At 39.9% G+C, this 19,517-nt stretch overlaps 1 protein-coding gene across 1 annotated transcript; it reads left to right on the top strand.

Moving 5' to 3' along the window:
* The first annotated feature begins 71 nt into the window (after positions 1-71).
* LOC106901579 (podocan-like) lies at positions 72-17,122 on the top strand. The gene is made up of 5 exons (XM_014964425.1): positions 72-129; positions 232-428; positions 7,506-7,694; positions 12,475-13,376; positions 16,612-17,122. Exons 1-5 carry the CDS (start codon positions 72-74, stop codon positions 17,057-17,059), a joined length of 1,794 nt encoding a protein of 597 aa, XP_014819911.1. The 3' UTR covers positions 17,060-17,122.
* Positions 17,123-19,517: the final 2,395 nt, after the last annotated feature.

Below are 19,517 nucleotides of genomic sequence, written 5' to 3'. Positions count from 1 at the left end.
CGCGGGGCGGCCGCGCCCTCCCACCACCCAACGCGCCCGGCGGGCAGCACGGGCCGAGCCCCGACACCCCGATGGCGGCAACCCCCGCCCAGCGCCGCCGGGGGGCGCTGCGGCGCGGCGGGACGGGCCGTGAGGGGGGCGGAGGGGCCGGGCCGTGAGGGGGGCGGAGGGGCCGGGCCGGACCCGCCCCGGGGAACCCCAGGAAAAGTGGTATTTTTACGTTGTATTTAGCGTTCCTCAAGTTTAATCTCCGTATTGAGTCGCGCCGCCGGCCTCGTGAGGGCGCTGGCTGCTCGTTCCTGCGGGGTGCCCAGCCGGGAACCAGCCTGAGGCGGGACGCGGGTCCGGAGGGGGCCCTTGGGCCTGAGGATTTCCCGGGCAGCACAGGCCTCACCAACGCCGTGTCCCTCACGAACGCCGTGTCGTTGGCGCCTCACAGAAAAGCTCCACTTTTTGTTGGGGGGGCGGTTCAAGAGGCAGGAGTATCAATAGCTGGAACACGACAAAATTACACAAACGTACACATTTCCCCCCCTCCTGTGGGAGTGGGAGAGAAGGAGAAGTCTCCGTTGCTGGATTTGCAGCCACCACGAGCAGGTGCAAACCAGACAGCTGCAGTTATACACCCACTGCTCAGGCTCTGCAAAGATGCAAACTTGCAAGTATTGTATATAAAGGACTGCCCCAGGCACCGCTGCATCTCTAGAAGCTATGATGAATGCAGTTATACCCATATCAAAAAAAAATTTGCATTTTTTTTAGCTCGTTCTGGTTCTGAAAATGAAATAAATTTCAGAGAACAAGCTGTCTCTCTGTGGGTGCTTTCTCCACGGCTGTTAACCTTGGTTAACAGCTCATCTCCTTTGAAATACTGTGGTGTTTCTGATCTTGATTTCAGTAGGAGCTTTATTAGCAGGTCTTGCGGAGATGTCATGCAGCTTGGCTTTACTGCATCAAAGTAGTAACTCCACCTCAAAAGAGAAAAAGGATCATTTTAACCTAGATCAGGACCCTAATCCTGCCTGCAGCATGGCCCCACAAACTGCTCCGCCAGCACAAGGGAGGGGAAGCACAGGGGCCCTTCAGTCAGCAGAGAAGTGGGTGCCAATGGAATGAACCCCTCTGTGCCCTGCCCCTGGGCTGTAGGGCACCTTGGGGTGAGTTTCTTTCCTTGCTCTGCTTTGCATAAATAATTGATTAGGACACAGAGAGACAGAAAGATACCACTTTGTAGCTCAGTGGTTAGACCGCTCACCTGGAATGTGAAGAGATATGTCAAAGCAAGAAGGAACTCTTATTTCCATCAATCTGTGCTTTCAGAAGAGCTGGGTAAAAGCAAACTTCACCACTAGCAGTAGATACCACATTTCCTTTGGGATCTGCTATTGTAGGCTTGACAAGAAGCTTACGGATTGTTATTACAAACCTGCTCCTTTACCCTTTACTGCTCAAATGTCTGCGCTGTAATTGAAGGCAGGCAGTAACAAACTGAGCATCTGATGGGAGTGCTGTTACTGTTAAGCCCATCCATGATGGAAACAAAAGCTACAAACACCTTTGTATATATCCACAGAAAGAAATCTACTGGCTCAGTAAATCGGGGCACTCGGAACAGTAGCTGAGCAAAGGGTTTCAGTGTCTAAAGTTGCCTAAGTGTTTCTGAGCGAGCCCAGTTTAAGAGCATTTGCTTGACCTTCGTTCTAACATTCGTTCTTCACAGCCATGTTGTTAGTTTATACACAACAGCATCTGCCAGGGAATCAAAGTATTTGCTGTATCAAAAGCTAGGCTATTGTTGTTTAAATTAGTTCAGCCACATAATAAAATTAATTGTTTCAGGACTCCCAGTTTTATTTCTTAGCTTTGCTTTGATTCTGGTAGATGCCACACTGGAGAAGTACCTATAGAATTACATTACATTCATTGCCTTTTTATAATGGAACAGTAATCTAGCACTTAGCAGAGCATTAGAATTTTCCACTAATACATCTCAATCATGTATTTAAACAGTATCTGTTTATCCTGAGAAGGAAGTTTCCCATAGTTACTACGTAACATAACCATAGCAAATGCTGCCTTTAAAAATTTACACTTAATGTAATTTATGTATGACCACCTCTTTTTATAAAATCATATATTCTAAGTTTTTTAGTGTCCTTTCCCTCTGACTTAGGAGTTTGCCCAGTTCTATTTTAAATTGTCTTTATCTACAGTGGTACCAGAGTTTTGTGGTCATTAATTTTAACTCTTTCATCCCTTATCAGAGCTACCTTTATTTTGCGTGTCCTTACATTTGACAAGTCAAACAAGGTTTTGTCTCTGCTTATTCGATTCAAAGATTAGCTTATCAAATACAATCCTTTTAGAAGCCTACTTGCAGCATAATATTAGTCTAATATTTGCTGGACTATGGGCAAATGACAAGGAATGCTGTATATTACTAAGAAAATCTGTGGTTGTGGCACCAAATCTTAGTAAATGTAGTTATCTTTATGTACTATTTATATTCCTCACCAGAAATACAGTGTAAAATGGATATTGAAATGAAAAGCAGATATCATTGATATAAGGGTAAACACATAAGCAATTTAATTATCTCAAAACTATACTTGTAGGACCCGTGGAAAACTCCGATCAGCTCCAGTTACCCTTGAAATGTGTGCCAAGAGCCCCCAGACAGCCTGAACTCTGTCCTGTAAGCAAGCTGTGCAGTGATTATGGAATCCAACCTGAGAAAGGTTAGTAGTTCTGGCCTTCAATTAGATTATATCGATTTAAAGCAAGCTGCAGTATACTCTCCCCTGATAACATCAACAAAATAATTGAAGAACATTTAAAGAACAGCAGTAGTTTCAGTCAACTGGGCTAGCAGTAAGAATCCTTTCTACACCCAAGAGATATTTTTGACAATCAAACAGTTGCAGCAAGTTAGACGTCAAGAAGACTTTAAATTTGTTGAATACTTTTAATGTCAAAAGGACTTCACTTAAAGTTTCCTGATCTGCTCATTTGACCTTATCAATCATGTGGCGAAGCTGAAGCTAATCACCAGCTAATTCATTCAGGTATAATTTATGCACATAATTTAAATTATTCTAGACAAGGTAAGAGTATAGAGAATGTGAGGTGTCTGTGTTACACTGCTATTAAGTACATTTGAGTACAAACAGTACTTCATAAATTTAAACCTACATACTTTAACTGATTACTGGAGTACCTGATAAATTACCTGAAAACTTAGTTTGTGCTCAAATAGTAAATGACCTTAAGCATGAGGAGGACACATTTTCACACGAAGCAAAGTAATATCCAAATCAAAAGGGAAAAGAAATAAAAATACTTTGAGCGACATCACTGCTGCTGTGTATTTGTTATCTAGTGTCCATGCCAAGACTGAGAAAGTGTTGTGTGAGATATTCTACAAACCTTTGGTTAGACCTAGCCTCTGCACAAAGAATTTACAATATAAACATGTGTGTTTGCACATGAGGTTAGTTCACCCGGAACCCTCTGTAATTGCAGCTGCCCAGCTGTGCGTGCCAGGCTGCAGCGCACCCACATGTCAAGGCCATCTTCTGTGTGGTTAGTGCTGAAGCATCTGGAGTGGTTTGATTGCACGGGTGGTTGTACAGTCACAAGTGGGGACACCAAAGGGGAAAAGGAGAGAAAACATATCTCCTAGTATCATAGTCTGGTAGAAAATTGAGATGAAAAAGCAAGGCTTTCATGTTCTAAAAAAAGAAGTATTTTTCTAAAGTACATAGAAAGGAGGAACTTACCCATCCACACTGATACTTAAAGGGACATACATTTTCGGTTGTCATTACAGAAAATTTCTGCTAACAAACCCCAGACTTTTTAGTTTTTTACATATTAGGTGAGTCTTGCCTTGTAGGCCTAGAGAGCTCATAGTTGGTTGCCTTTTACTGTCCATGCACCAAGTCCATGGGTGCAACAATTAACTTGCTACTATTTTGAGGGAACATTAACTTCTTATTGGTCACTTTTTGCACAATGTAACTTCCACAAGTCACTTCTTAGGACCAGCATTTCTGTTGTACGCTGCTTACTGGCTGTAATTGGGTGTAACACGGGGTCTTATTCCCATGCTTATTTCTATCTATACATTTAATGCTTAACTCTTCTCATTCTGAATTTTGGTTTTATTTTTTTAAATGAATAAAAGAAAAATGTGGAAGAATGAAACCCTCTTTTTGTGCACACAGAGGGTATAATTTAGAAAACTGCTGTTTCAGAGTTCTCGCAGTTTGAACAATAGACCTTTTTTTACAGTTTAAGCTCCATTCTGATTCCTTTGGATGTGCAGTCACTAGCAGGCTGCTCCTAAAGGCTAAAGACTAAAGACATCCAGAGGAAATGGAAGGGCCAGAACTAGCTCACTTCATACAGGACTATGGAAAGCCCTTACAGGTCACGGTTGTTAACTACTGACCTGAACTGCTTTTGTGTGTACAAAACCCTAGAAACAGAATTGTCGTGGTCCCAGTATTGATTGGAGGATCCATCCCTGTCACTTTACTTTTAGGTGGTACTGCATGAGGCACGGCCTCACGTAGGTTAATTACAAATCTTACGTAAATGTTCATATACAAAAAAAACCAACCCTGTGTGTTAAAATTCTAGCTTGAGAATGGATTAAGCCATCATACCTGCCCTCTTTATTTCCCCCTCTTCATTCCTTTTGGGACTAACTGGGAATATCATTACTAGAAAACTGTCATTATACCATACCATAATCTATGGTTTCATGGCCACTGTTCTCTGTGGCTCAGTTATTAATGAAGAGCAGTTCTCCATCAAGTGGATGCCATTAGCAACAGTACTTTAAAGGCCAATTACAGCAGCATTAGTGGCATATGGGTACTAAATTATTTCAGCTGACCTCCTCCATGTGGCTGCTGTTTATTTGTTGTTTGTGGGGTACCTGCTCCAGATGCATGCAATCTTGCTTGGCATCCCTCAGGACTATTATAAAACTGTCAATGACTGAAACTCCTCAATACATGAATTTTTATTTAACAAAGTTTCATTCCTTTTCAACACACATTCCTTTTCACTGTGCTAGTTCCTCTGGAATGCAAATGTGCCACACAGAGGTGAAATGTAAGAAATTCCTAAGTGGTTATCACTTTCATCTCCTTTATGTAGCCAGCATTGAGGAAGAAAAGGAAAGCTACCTTATCGTGTGGAGGAAAAATCCGCTTTAAGTCATCCAGCAGCTGTTTCCAGTGTATGAAGATGACCTTGCCTGGAGTTAGAAAGCACATTCTCCACATACTATGAAAACAGATGAAAAATATTTCCACAAAATTTTTGGCTTAGAAAGTAGATTGAGACATTATTTTCAGATAGGTCTATGATTGTTTTTGTGAAACTCTACTTGCAGTTTTATCTTCTTGGAATAAAACACGAAATCACTTTTGATAAATTTATAATCTTTACATTAATTAGGTGTCATTAATTTGCCTAGGATGCATCTAGGTTGATGTTCTTCATTCAGTGTAACCCTCTGAGGGTCTTTGTTTAAGAAACATTGCTGTAAAGCAGTTCAGATTATTTCAACAGATGATTAAGGGAAGCATAATGTTTTTAAAAACAATGTTATGATTGTTTCCCTTAGAAGCCCAATCCACTCTGGAGAGAAGTGCTTGATTGGAAGTAACCTTTGCAGCAGACAAATGCCATTTGTTGTCCCTGTGAAACGCTGGTCCAAATCCAAGTTAAAAAACCAAGTTTATAATTATTATAAATTCACACATATTCAGTGGTGGGCACTTGATAACATATGGCAGCTAAATATGCCAAGGATTCTTCAAGCATACGCCATCACTTAGCAGCTCCTACTTGCCAAACTGCATGTGTTTGTGACATCCCTCAGGGACCAAGCTCCTGCCCGTGCCCTCTGCAGGCCCTGAGCTGGTCTTTTCCTGCAGCTTCTCCATTCTGTAGACAAGGGACGCCCCGACTGTAAGAGCTCAGCTTCTCCATGTCTTTCGTGACCTTCTGCGGTCTGTGACCTCATGACATTACAAGGGATCCATCTTCAGATTTTATGGGCTGCCTTAACCACAAACCAGGTACCAAACCCTAGATCTTGATATGTTAAAATATTTTTAAAGTGCTATTGCTAATCCTGCTCACCCTCTCATTTTGCTCAATTGATCACTATGGCATAAGTCGGGCAGGACTTTTCTGCACAGCTTGTTAAAGGTGCCAGTTTGACAGGCTGCTTTAGGAGGAGGTTTCTTCTCTTGCTGTTTGGTTTAGCAGATGCTGGTTCGCAGTTCTGTGCTCACAGTGCAGGGGATTAAGGAGACAGAAGGATCTCCAAGAGGAAATATGGCTATTGTCTGGTGTAAACCCAGCTGCATCCAATAGGTATTCCCATCGAGGACTGTTCTCAGTTCAGTTAATTTGTCAAATTAACTTGATATCATCTTCTGCTTGGAAAAATAACTGCATGCAAGGAATAGTATACAATAGCTACTACTGAAGATTGAGGGAGAGGATGGAAGGAAGCAGGTAACAGTGCAAAACAGATGAGTATGATAAGAAACAATGGTTTTCTGAAGTACACTGCTTTACACATTGTAAACTGCTGAGTTCAAAGGGAAAAAGCAATGCATAGAAAGTTCCTAAAATAATCGCAAGCCAAGCTTTCAATACTTCACATCTCTAGCTGGCACAGGTAGTAGATATGTGAGGGAAGCACTACTAAGTAGAGAAAATTCAGAGGGGAACCTTAGTGTTCTCCATCTGTCACTGGGTAAATAGGTCTTATTGATCATCTACCACTTGATTTATACTAAATGCTTTCAAGCATTTCAAATTTGTTATTCTCAAATACAAGAATAATTAAACTTCGATTTATGGAAATTGAACAAACTTAGATTTTTGTCCAGTCTTTAAAAAATGTGTACCAACTAGCAGCACTCAGCTGTACAACAGATATTCAGAAGATGAATAGAATGTTTTGGCTTTAAATCATAGCTGCCTGAATTTTGAGGGGTGTTTTGGGGTGTCTGAATAACACAAGAGGAAGAGTGAAAAAGCTCTAATGTTGGCTGTAGTTGTGTCTTTACTGTTTCTAATACTGGGTCACAGAAGATACAAAGGTTTTACAGCCCCACTATAAAACAGCTCTTTATCTTTTCTCCACTAATTCTGTGGTGTCACATTTAACAAAACTAGGAAACTGGAGATAATATGGATGTTTGCAGATTAGATGTCAGGTAATAAATAACACTAATTTCACATACCTACAAATGTAAAGGCACCTTATCACTGTTTAAGTTTCTCACTCTTTGTAATGCCTGCCAACATTTTAACCCAGGCAAATTATGGTATTGTTTTTGCTGTTTTTTCACTGGGATAAAATACACAGTCATAATATCCTTTTATCAGATTTCATGGTATAAAAGGACTTTGGTGCTTAATTCAAGCTGTGTGTTGCTGAGACAATTTCAGAGCTCCTGTTTTGGAAGATGTATTTATCTTACCTTTTATTCATCTTCTTTTCTCTTTACAATGGTCTAAGTACCACTTGCCCAAGAAGATGCAGCTGTGACCCTGCCCAGTCAGTGCAATGCTACAGAGCTACGGAGATCCCCAGAGAGATTCCTTTTACCACCAGGAGACTCTACATCAGTCACAGCAAAATCAAACAACTGCAGGTAGGAAAAAATCCAATAAAAATACTTTCTGTAGTGCTCTGTAACTGAAAGCTGGGCTTCCCAGATGGTGGTGGCTTTCAAGTGAAGGGAGAATCTTATTCCACATTCTAAAAACTGATGAAATGCTGCCAGATCTGGTTTTATTTTTACTTACTTTTTAAGTATATGTAAATATATTCTTATAGTGTTTTCATTATCCTGTAGTCTCCAAGCATTACTTCATGCTGCCACAATGACATTTTATATGCAACTCAAAAAATAGTAATTTACATCTATGAGCCAATTGTTGACTTGTTTTTTATATGGTCAAATAACAGTTGAATTCCAGAGTAATTTTTTTTTTAACTTGTTAAAAGCTTTTTCCACTTTTGATATTACATAATCCTTTTTCACAGTAAATGGAAAGGTTTGCTGTAGCTAGGATAGGTTCCCTAATGAATGAAATTGATGTTCTTTTCCCTGGGGGAATTGCAAGTGTCTCATACAACTGCTGTTAGTGATGGCAGAGGGAGGAAGTCAGTGAGAGTCTAAGGCAGAGCATGAGATGTTTCTAAAAGCAATGCTAGGCCTATCTAATAACCCATATAAATACTAGCAGCTTCTAACTGAAGCTTTCCAGCTATTTGTATAATTTAAAAGCTTATTCTGGGTTTCTTGAGGCATCACTGGACATTTTGCACTGCACTCTGGAATGGTGCTTGTTTCTTACCATGAAATATATTTATTTATTAAGTTCAACTTCTATAGATAGACACAAGGGAAATACAACTGCTTGTATTATACATGCTTGCTGTGTATCAATTTATTACAAATAACAATAGATGTTCAATTCAAAAGACATACATTTTCTCTTAAGTATGCTTGTTTTCTTACAAAGAATATAACTGCTCTGAAATGCATCTTTGATTTTGCTTTCATGATTGAATGAAATAGGCTAGAAGGCAACTTAAAGCAGCCTCTGGGGTACCCGTTGCCCACTAAGAAATAGTAATTTTACAATTTAGCTCTGAGAAAGAGTTTACTTCTCTTTTAGCTGCTACTAATATCTCTGGTTTTCTTGGTTTAGCTCCCATACCTACAAGAGTCAAAGTTTATTGGTGTGATTTAGCTATTCTGATCTGCTCTAGTTAAACAAAAGATCTGTCAAATGAATTCTTTATTAGGAAGTACATTTTCTGTGCAAAAAGTGAATGATTGTTTTCTTTCCAAGATAAGGAAGATGAGCCATTTTTCCTTTCTTAGGCTGGTTGCTCCTACCTGGCAGCTACTCCCCAGTTCCTAGTAAAGCGGCCTTAGGTTCTGACTGCAGCAAAAGACAGGTGTTATAAAGCATGTGAACGTTGGATATAAGTGAACGGAGTAGTGGTATAAATGTTTTATGACTGTTCAGAACAAATGGTGTGTGAAATGATCTAAGGAGAGAGTTTTTCATTTTATGCATTAATTGAACTGAGCAATCAGTATGCCTTATTCTACTACTGAAAGGAAATAAGTCTTTTCATGCATTCTGCCTGTGGTTATGTACATTCTTTCCTTAAGATTAAACTGGCTCTCTGAATATATTTTTCACTTTTCTTTCCATGTAACAAATTATGCTTCTGAGATCTTGACATCATAAATATATATGCCTAATTTTACACAATTGAGCAATTCGCTGGCATATATCATAGTGCTTGTAGAAAAAGGTTTTGATTTCTGCTTGTAAAGGAAATGTCTGAAAGTGCTAAAAGAAATCTATAGGGTTTGGGTTATTTTTGGTTTTTAAATTAACTCATTTACCTAATCTTAGAGAAAATAACGTGTTTTCAAAAAGAAGTTGAATGGAAGCCTAGACTTCCCACAGCTGACCCCCAAGAGACTTTTATATGTAAGCATTCACATTGCACACAGCAATTAGCTGCCTCAAAAGAATAAACAAATATTGTTTCAAACTAAGCACCAATTACTTTTTGACATTACTTTGCATTGATTATTATTAAAATTGTAAAGAAATGAAAAAGAAAAGAAGATATGTTTGTATGCTAAATACAGTATGTTTTTAAGAAAAAAAAAAAAGCAGATCTTTTTTACCCAGATCAACTTTGTATTTGTTCTGACAGGGTTAGTCATCATTGAAAACACTGGCTGGCATTTTTGCTTTTGGTATGTTTACAAGCTGGGGTTTGTTATAAACAGACTTCAGAATAACAAAACTAGATTAATTTCAACATTTTTTTTCCAATAATTTCTGCCTCCTCCTTGATGTAAAGACAAACTTTAACCTGTTTGCTCTCACTTTAAGAGTTAGTTTATTTCTAACTATATTAATACATGGGTTTTTATCTGCTAAAAAGAAAAACTTTATTTTGGCCCCACAGTAGAGAGCTGGTTTAAGAAACTGCTTATAACAAAACCCAGTTCACAACAATTCTAAAAGAAAAAGAAAAGTCATTAAAAAATGACAACATTATTTAAATGTTTCTATTAAAATAACAGCATCTTAGATCCATTTTCAGGAGATCTTCTTTTTTAAATGTAAAGCTATATTAGTATCACTTAACAGACAGTCCAGTTAGAGGACAAAACACTTCATAGCAAAAAGAAAGCTGATAGGCTTTCAAATATGTCTTGATTCATATTAGAAAGACTGGGTGGTTTGTAGCAGCATGGATAAATGGTTAAGTCTCAAAACAGCATGGTCACAAAGCCTAGCAAAGCATCCCAAATAGGTGGAAAATAGAAATTATAATAATCCACGTTAAGAAGCCAAACATCATTACAGAATGAATGTCTGTACATTGACCTTCACGTAGCTCTCTGTCGCTTAATGAGATGAAAATTAAGCCTCTTAGAGACACACAGCAATCAACTGAAGAAAAGCAGGAAATACTGCTTTTGAACTTATAGGAGAAAATGTGTTGAACTTAAGAAGGTTCACATTTGTTTCACTTTTCTTATGACTGTTTTATCACTTACATAGGACTATGCTTTTCTGCTCTTGAGCAATACAGTTCATTCCTATGGGACTTCTCATGGTAAAGCTTTGCAAGATTAGTCTCCTAATTATGGTCAAAACTGGACATGCTATTCTGCCATTGTGATGTAGCAATATATATATATGTTACAAACCTGCATTTATAGAAAAATAGAAAATGGTCAACTTTATTATTTACTGTTGAGTAGATACATTTTTTATGGAGATACATTCTCTCTTTGAACTTAAATGTAATTGATGGAGAAATCTGCATCAACAGAGGTTCCATATCTATACTTTCTCACTGACTGCATCGTATCTTGCAGTGCTTGGAAATGACTTTACAAGACAGAACAAATGTAATCAGAAGGTAGTGACAACTAAGGATACCAAAGCAAAATGAAACCTGACTCCTCTTCCACAGCTGCGTGGGCTCTAATTTTAAGAGAAGTTATGCAGAGTTTGTAGCTAAGATAAGGAGATACAACTAAAAACATTCAAGAGTTGGCTAAGAGAAGCTGGAAGGAGTCTTTTAACAGTCACCCTTATAAGCTGATTTCACATACACAAATATGATCACCAAACGCATTCAATCAGGATCACAGAACAAAACTACTGCCCAGTACCTGCGCTGCAAAAGGATTTATATTGTCTTCTGCGTCTATTCCTGACTGGCATGAGGGGTTATGCTGTAGAACACGCTCTATAGCTTCTCTCAGTGAGAGTGAAATGTGCTGGTAGCTACTAAGCTCTGGGGGAAAAAGCATGAAGACTATAGTGTTAGTTTAACGTCCCTTACTGATCCCACTCGAGAGACCTGTAGTGAGATGTTTATTGGACACGGGAAGGGTAAATGGATGAGGAAACACTTTCCCATCTCTCCCATGCAGAACATCTCATCTTGCTCTGAGCATTTTGTGATTCCCAGATAAACGAATTTTTAAAAATTGAGCGCCTATATCAATGGGCAGCATCTCTGATAATTTCAGAAAACTACTGTTTAAGCAACTTGGTGTGCTCAGAGAACTCCTGGGTTCACCCTCATTGCCTGCTACCTCATATCTCAGCTCGGAGGAAACTGCCAGATTCCTTTGTTTGCTTCTTAAGACACAAGATGGTGAGGTCTGTAAACAAGCAGGTTCCAATAGAGCAGAAAAATAATGAAACAATTAGCACGTCTCTGTGTATTATAGTCACAGTCAACACCTAAGTTCCATTTACCACTGCAAAGCATCTGTTTATTACCCAGTAACAAAAACTAAGTTCCTGTAAAAGCAATCTGTTCCACAGAGGTGATTTTCAGACCAAGCTCATCTGAGACTTTCGGTTTGGCCATCTTGATATGTGAGGTTTTTGCTTTAAAGAAAAGGAGAGATAGTGGGGAGAGGGAAGAAATATAAGCATCGGATTTTAGTTTCCTGCCAAAACTGTATAATAGGGAGAGGTGATGATATCCATGTGTGCTTCCTCTGGGAAATACACGCTGCACTGACGATCCTGCTGATACATGGAAATGGCTGTGTGATGAACTCAAAACTGCTCCAGCAAGCTCCCTTGAGCGCAATGAACATTAACAACCATCTACCCTCTGCAAAGATTTCTGCCACTGGTGATATTAATTAATTCTAGGAATGTAAGTAAATGCTGGCAGCCTTCAGATACGTAAAGTAACACGTCTATCATTACCATTTTTCTTAGTTTCTCATTCTAAATATGTAGTTTCTCAATATGTATTAGCAATTGTTAGAGCAGCCAGAAGAAGTAACCAGTGAGGAGATCCATAAATAGACAGTGTACTATCCCATGAATTATTTTTTTCTCTTTAAGATTACTGACTTCAGGAGAATGTCAGCCCTTGAAGAGCTGGTCCTGTCATGCAGTGGCACAGAAGCAATAGAAAACAACACTTTCAAAGCTCTGAGCACCTTGAAGTCCCTGGAACTCTACAAAAATCAGCTAAAGCAAATACCCACCTTCCTCCCTTCTGGCCTTGAAATTTTAAAACTCGCCGATAACTCCATCAACACTCTGCATGCAACTGATTTTGAAGGTTTGATGAAACTGAGGGTGCTTGATATTCGGAATAATTTGATTGCGACTCTGCCTCCAAGTGCATTTTCTTCCCTTTGCAATTTACAAAGTCTGATTCTGGATGGCAACAACATGGAATCTCTGTCTGCAGCACCGAAGCTTCCCAGGCTGAAGTATCTGAGCATGGCTGATAATAAACTAAACTCATTCCCAGCCAACTTCTTCGCATCCTTCCAAAATCTACAGTTTCTCAGTTTAAGTGGCAACTTTCTGACAAACGTGCCTCTTGACCTACCTAAATCCCTGCTGTCACTAAAATTAGAGAAAAACCAACTTAAAACAATAAGACTTCGAGACATGAAACACCTAGAAAACCTGTCTGAGTTCTTCCTGTCAGAAAATCAGCTGTCATCAGTAGATGGTGCCCAGCTTCTTCCTAACTTAACAACACTGGAACTCTCCAAGAACCAGCTCCACGCTCTGCCACCCAGGCTGCCCAGCAGACTGCAGAAACTGGACTGCAGCAATAACCACATTCAAAGGGTGACAGCGCAGGACTTCCAAGGACTGCAAGACCTCAAGCACTTGTTTCTTGACAACAACGCTGTCAGCACGTTTGAGGCAGGAGCTCTCCAGCAGTGTGCACAGCTTTCCAATCTGGCCCTGGAGCAGAATCTCCTCATTTCTATTCCGCTGAGGCAAGTGGATCTGAGGGCAGGTGGTTCCCAGGTGTCATCTCACCTTCCTTGCATGATAAGAATGAGGGCCAAAATGGCAAAAAAAATTGTATTCAGACCCAGTCATGGTAGAAGTCCATCCATACCATAAACCCATTGCCATAACTGGCACTAATTAGCACTCTTGTTAGTAGTCTCAGCATAGAAGTAGAGCTGTTTTCATTACATCTGTGGCCCCTAGTGAATCTACTCATTTCACATCTCTCCCTGCCAGTGAGACTACTTTGTTTAATTAGCACACGCACAAGAGGAACCTGCTAGGAGAATATAACAGAATGATTGCAGAGAAGTTACACCGCTGCTTGGATTTATCTTCCCCCATAACACAAAATTAATAGAGCATTCAATAAAAATGAAAGACAGCAATTTTAAAGCTGATGTTGCTACCGACCTACATGGGGTTTATAATTGTTATTAAGATTTCAGGAGCTAAGTATGATCGAAAAGAATGAGATTTTTTTCAGTGAATATTAGCATTCCCAACTTCATTAAATTCACACATTACAAATAATTTGGAATGCATATAAGCTCTCCAGCTTCAGGCTATAAGCAAAATTCCAGTCAAAGGAGCACAGAAGGAGCATCCCTTGGGCACACTGTGTTCATTAATGCCCTGCTTACAGGTTCTCGCGCATTCATTCGAGTGTTGGTCCTGGCCATTATCAGCAATGGTGTGTTAAGCCAAATGGAGGCTGGTCTGATATAAAACAGCAATTTTATTATTTCAAAAAGCTGTGCAATAAAATGGCATAAAAATAGTGAAGTAATTCGATTGACATCAACTTCTTTAACACAACTGCGCCATTAAATTTTATTTTTATGGCTTGTGGACAGGTTTAACTAGCACAAAGAAATAATGCAGTAAAATTTCAATTCATTTAGCATCAAGTCCTTTAGCATTTGAATCTATTTGGCAGCAGCTTTATAATCAGAAAGTGATTTAGTGGTGTATAAATATTTGCTTTCAGTCTAGCTTGACAGGAATGTTTAATGCTTTCTAGTTACTTTAGTATTGTCTAATCCATCTTATTTTACAACCTTCATAGTCAAGAGAATTAACAGGAAGGAGTTCTCTATTAGCCTTTAAACAGTACAGCTTTTAAGGAGATATTGGGGACTTTTATTTTCAACTCAAAAATGAATACAGTTTTCAAGGGGAAGCTGTAAACATAAAAGAGGGGAGGAACTGACAAGATGTAAAATTTATGTACTTAGTTTAATCGTCTGATGATCACCAGGTATGCCTGGATATACAGAAATAAAAGTATTACTTCTGACAGTTATCTGAGACCTCAGTAACCAGTGTCAAAGATTAAACAATATAGTTAATGTGCAACAATTAATGGGTCTTAGTAGTTGTTCAGCAAGAATGAGGGGAAAGAAGGCTTCTTATGTTTTTTTCTGAGAAGCAAATAATCCACAAGTCCAAGTATTTTCAAGAGTCATAGAGAAGAGCCTATACTCCATAAAATTTTGCAGGGAGTGGTGAGAATGCTGGGCAGAGTCTGATGCTTCTCCCTGGAGAGAGTTGGTTGGACTTGATGCTTCTCCCTGGAGGTCGATGGTTGGACTTGATGATCTCAAAGGTCCCTTCCAACCTAGACAATTCTATGATTCTATGATTATTTTCTCAAGATCAACGCAGCCCGAAGTCAAACAATACAGTCTAACATTAGTACAATAAGACTCTTCACAGGATTTTTAGGACTTGCTGGTCCTTTATCCAGAATGCAGTCAGTCTGGATAAGTATCTCGGGTGATAGCCTGCTGCCTTTGAAACCAGCAGCACTAGGGTTTTACTCCACAGTACCCCTCTGACGATATATTGGGCAACTATAATCATCCCCCATGCTTAGATTTCACAACAGATTTATTGCAGTCACAAGCATTTGGTAAGATCAAATTTTGGGGAGTGACTCACCATATCAACATGTGAAATTCTCATCTCGCCCAGGAAATACAGCACAATTCAGAAATGCCCCGCTCTTGAAATAGCACCACTGAAGTTGTGAGATTTACACAAATGCAGTAACTACCTTTCAGCCTAAGAGCTCGATCTCAACCTCACAAAGAGCAACCGGTGAGGGTCACAACACTCTTAGTAATTTTCAAAGGTGTCTCGTATCATTACATTGAGATAAACTATCACATCAACCTTTATCAGTTGTGCTATACTGCTCTTCTAAGTAGCTCTTGGTAGTATTATTTATAATTTCCCTGAGAGTTTTAGTGAATAAGTTTCCTTAAATTTCTAACCAGGACTTTTAATTTCATCACTTTGCATACCTCTACAGTAAAATGATTTTTAAGGTACTTTCAAATTAACTTTATTAAAATACTGTATGCCAATTAACTGGCTTTTCTGTTAAGCACTTGTCACTGAAAAGAGGAAATTAGAAAATCATAAATGAACAACACTTTTGAAATAAAACAGTCTCATCATACAAATTTGTAAGATATATGAAAATAAGAATGAGACTGACCAGTCTAGTATCGTATCCAGAGATTTATCAATTTGTTTTTTTTTTCTTTTAAATGTAAGCAGTTTTGATTCTCTAAAGAACTACTTAAAAAGACCATCAAAAAGCACTTCTGTTTTCCCTGTTGCTGATTTCTTAAGCAGGATATCGTCAGATGGACTACTTCTGTGATAGTGTTTGAATCTGATGGGAGAAGGAGAACAAAATGGAAGAAAACTTCTAGTTCTTTATGAACTAAAAAACCATTCTAAACAAATCATATATAGAAGTACTTGAAGGAGCAGCATTGCCGTGCTTCTCTAATCTTTTGGTCTTTCATGGTACTATAATTTGGTTGTTGGCATATTTATGGCACTGAAGAGTATAAAATGCATTTTTAAGCTTGACACTCGAACATATAACTTTTTTCCTGGTACAGTACAGTAGGATTGCTGTTCAGTTCAGTTGCACAAATATAGTCAGTACAGGTCAGAACTGCAATAATTTGGGAAAGCAGTTCAAGTGTGCATATACAGTATTCCTATAACTTCAAAAAAAAAAAAAAAGACAGGAATGCTTCAGGACCACATATTTTTTTGCAGAAGATTGCATTTTTTGTTAGTTTTATTTTAATATGTCAGATGTGCCTGGGCAAGTACTCACCACCAAATACCACTTACACAAAGAGAATCGATATGATGAACGTAACAGCTTTGTGTTGTTTTATTTTTATTCAGGCTTCCGGACACTCTGGCTAGATTGGATCTAAAGGGAAATGACATAGAGGATGTTGGAGAACAAGAGCTGAAGGACTTGAAACAGCTTCAGGTTTTAAATTTACGGAATAACAAGATATCTGCCTTGGATCGCAAAGTCTTAGAGTATTTGCCTCGTCTGCGTCACCTGTATTTAGATGGAAACCCTTGGAACTGCACTTGTGACCTTCTCAGAACCAGAAGAGCGCTGGTGGCCAAAGGCACGGATGTCAGGGGAGGGCAGTGCGCGGCACCAGCAGAAAGCCGAGGAGAAAGTTGGATGTCTTCCAAAAAGATTCTGCAGCAGTGTGAAGATAATCTGTCTTCCATGGAAGGAGGCAAAGAGGATAGAAAGAAAATGAAACCCAGCGAGGCCTCCAGCGTTGGAGCAAACACAGATGATGATTACTATGATTATGAATTAGATTAACCCCATGGTTAATCTGTGGTGAACCTTAAAGTTGTCTAGAGCTGCCCACTACCACCAGTGTCTTTACTGACAACCAGCCTGCTGGTCTGCCACTAACTTTTCCTCTTTAATTTGTGTTATAAGAGGTAATAGCTGGTGACAGAAGGGCTATAGTAAGGATGCCATTGTAAAATGAAAATTGTAAAAAAAAATAATTGTTTTTATATGCCACTAGTACTATGTAGTTTGAGGGAAGTAAGAATACAATTACTCTCTCTTAGAAAAGCAGTCTGTAACTCCGTATGGACCTCTTTATAGTAGAAGATTCTTATAGTTGCATAAAAACCCCATAAATAAAATCCTGCAATACTGCAAGATACTATCACTAGGAGTCTGGCATTCAGCATGTTCAAATCACAGCTCTGCAGTCCGAGAGGGAGACTCACACTGATGTGGGCAATCTCTCAGGATTGGTCAGAGATTCTTCCTTTTGAGAAATTCATTTCAGTTCTCTTGAAGTATTTGCCTCTTTTATTTAATTTACACTATTTGAAATGACATTAGCCCAAATTAGCTGAGCTCCAGGCAAAACACAAAAGGCTCATCTTCATCACAGCAAATGCAACAAACAGAAGAATCAGTGTCCTGGTTAATGAGATTTAATACTAGTTTCAATGTTAATTAATAGTGAGGAATGAAAACACTGGGGTCAACTTGATTTGTTTGTAAACAGAAGAAGGGAGATTCTCAGGAAATGGATTTCTACCTCTGGCAAATATTAGGATAAGATCAAGTGAGACGAAGTTTTAGGAAGAGTTTATTTTGTTAGCTGAAGAGCGAATTGACTACAATATAGCTCAAGGTGCTGTGTGTATACTGGCGGGTTAGAAGTACTTCATGTGGGAGTACACACAGCAGGTGCCCCCCTTCACCGGCCAGAACCTTCCAGACTTTTGCATGCCAAAAAAAAAAAGACGTAATGGTATATGCATCAACTCTGATGTATGTACAAATTTTATCAAGCAGTTCCCAAAGTGCTTGAAAACTAAACAAAATTGGATTACTAAGACCACTAAAACCAGTGACTTACAAAGAGTAATCTAAGGGGTTTCCTGGCAGTTCATAAATCTCAGCTGATAACTGAGGAGGACTAACACCAGCAAATTACTTTTCAAAGCAAACAGTTTCTATTATTCTTTATCTTCTGTTGGCATTCAGTATCTGAGTAATCACTCACATTCACAGAGGCTGTTTTGTCAGAGTGCAGCTATTTGGTTATGTCGCCTATGCAAATGCAATTGACGCCTGGGCTCCTTAGGCACCAGCACGTTAAGCTGTACAACTTAGAACAGAAAGACCTAAGTTCATTTTTTTTTTTACATTTTAACTTTTTAAGATATCCTCAGCCACCCAAACTTCTGGTAGCTAAAGATTTAGGCAATTATGGAACGGCACAAACCTTCCTTGCGCTTTGCCGGTGTTATTTTTGCTGGCTAACACTGGTCTGTGTTAAAAGTCTGGGAAGCAGTTATTTTTGTGATACAGAATTTTTCATTCAGCTTCATGTTGGCAGATTCTTTTAATAGAGTCCTTTAAATATCTCCCTGTGTCATTTCCGCCCATCCATCTGTCAGACGGCGCAGGGCTGGCTCCTTAGCTCTTGCTCTACCTTTTGCCTGCAGTGGGATTTGTACCCCCAGATCTGTGGGCTGTTAGAAGCCCGGGCAGCAGAAACCTGGGAACCACGGGTTTGGTGGGAGATGGCAAATTTGGAACGTACAGCCCCGAGGCCTCGCTGTCCCGGCCACTGCAGGGCCACGCTCAGCACGTCCCCATCGCCCAATGGGGGTGCCACAGAACAGCCCAGAGAGTATTTGCTTTGAGGCTGAATGTACCGTTTAACAATAAATGATGGAATGGTTTGGGTTGGAAGGGATGGGGCATCCACAACCTCTCTGGGCAAACAGTTCAGTGTCTCACCACTCTTATAGTGAAAAACTTCCTAGTATCTAAATCTCCCCTCTTTCAGTTTAAAACCATCACCCCTCATCCTATCGCTACACTCCCTGACAGAGTCCTTCCCCATCTCTCCCGTAGCCCCTTCAGGCACTGGAAGGCCACAGTAAGGTCTCCTCAGAGCCTTCTCTTCTCCAGGCTGAGCAGCCCCAGCTCTCTCAGCCTGTCCTCACAGCAGAGGTGCTCCAGCCCGCTGAGCATCTTCGTGGCCCTCCTCTGGGCCCGCTCCAACAGGTCCATGTCCTTCTTGCGCTGAGAGCTCCAGAGTTGGACACAGAACTCCAGGCGGGCTCTCAAAGGCACCCCTGGGGCCTTTCAAAGGCCAGGGGACCAAGGCGCCAGGGGTCCCAAGGCGAGGGGTGGGGCGGAGGGCGGGGGTTCAGATGAGGTGATGACTGCGCCGCCGGCCCCGAGGCAGATGTGGGAGGCCCGGGGCTCGGCGGGGTCTGTCCTGGCCCTTCCC

This window comes from Calidris pugnax, unplaced genomic scaffold (genome assembly GCF_001431845.1).
Source record: "Calidris pugnax isolate Ruff unplaced genomic scaffold, ASM143184v1 scaffold219, whole genome shotgun sequence".
Lineage (NCBI taxonomy): Eukaryota > Metazoa > Chordata > Aves > Charadriiformes > Scolopacidae > Calidris > Calidris pugnax.
This window is presented reverse-complemented; position numbering and strand designations above follow the sequence as displayed.

Bases quoted from the DNA above. Each gene is read 5' to 3' on its own strand.
- LOC106901579 (XM_014964425.1), top strand. From the start codon at position 72: ATGGCGGCAACCCCCGCCCAGCGCCGCCGGGGGGCGCTGCGGCGCGGC. The intron at 429-7,505 runs GCGCCTCACAGA...CTGTTTTGGAAG, and splicing joins TCACGAACGCCGTGTCGTTG to ATGTATTTATCTTACCTTTT. The intron at 13,377-16,611 runs GCAAGTGGATCT...ATTTTTATTCAG, and splicing joins CTCATTTCTATTCCGCTGAG to GCTTCCGGACACTCTGGCTA.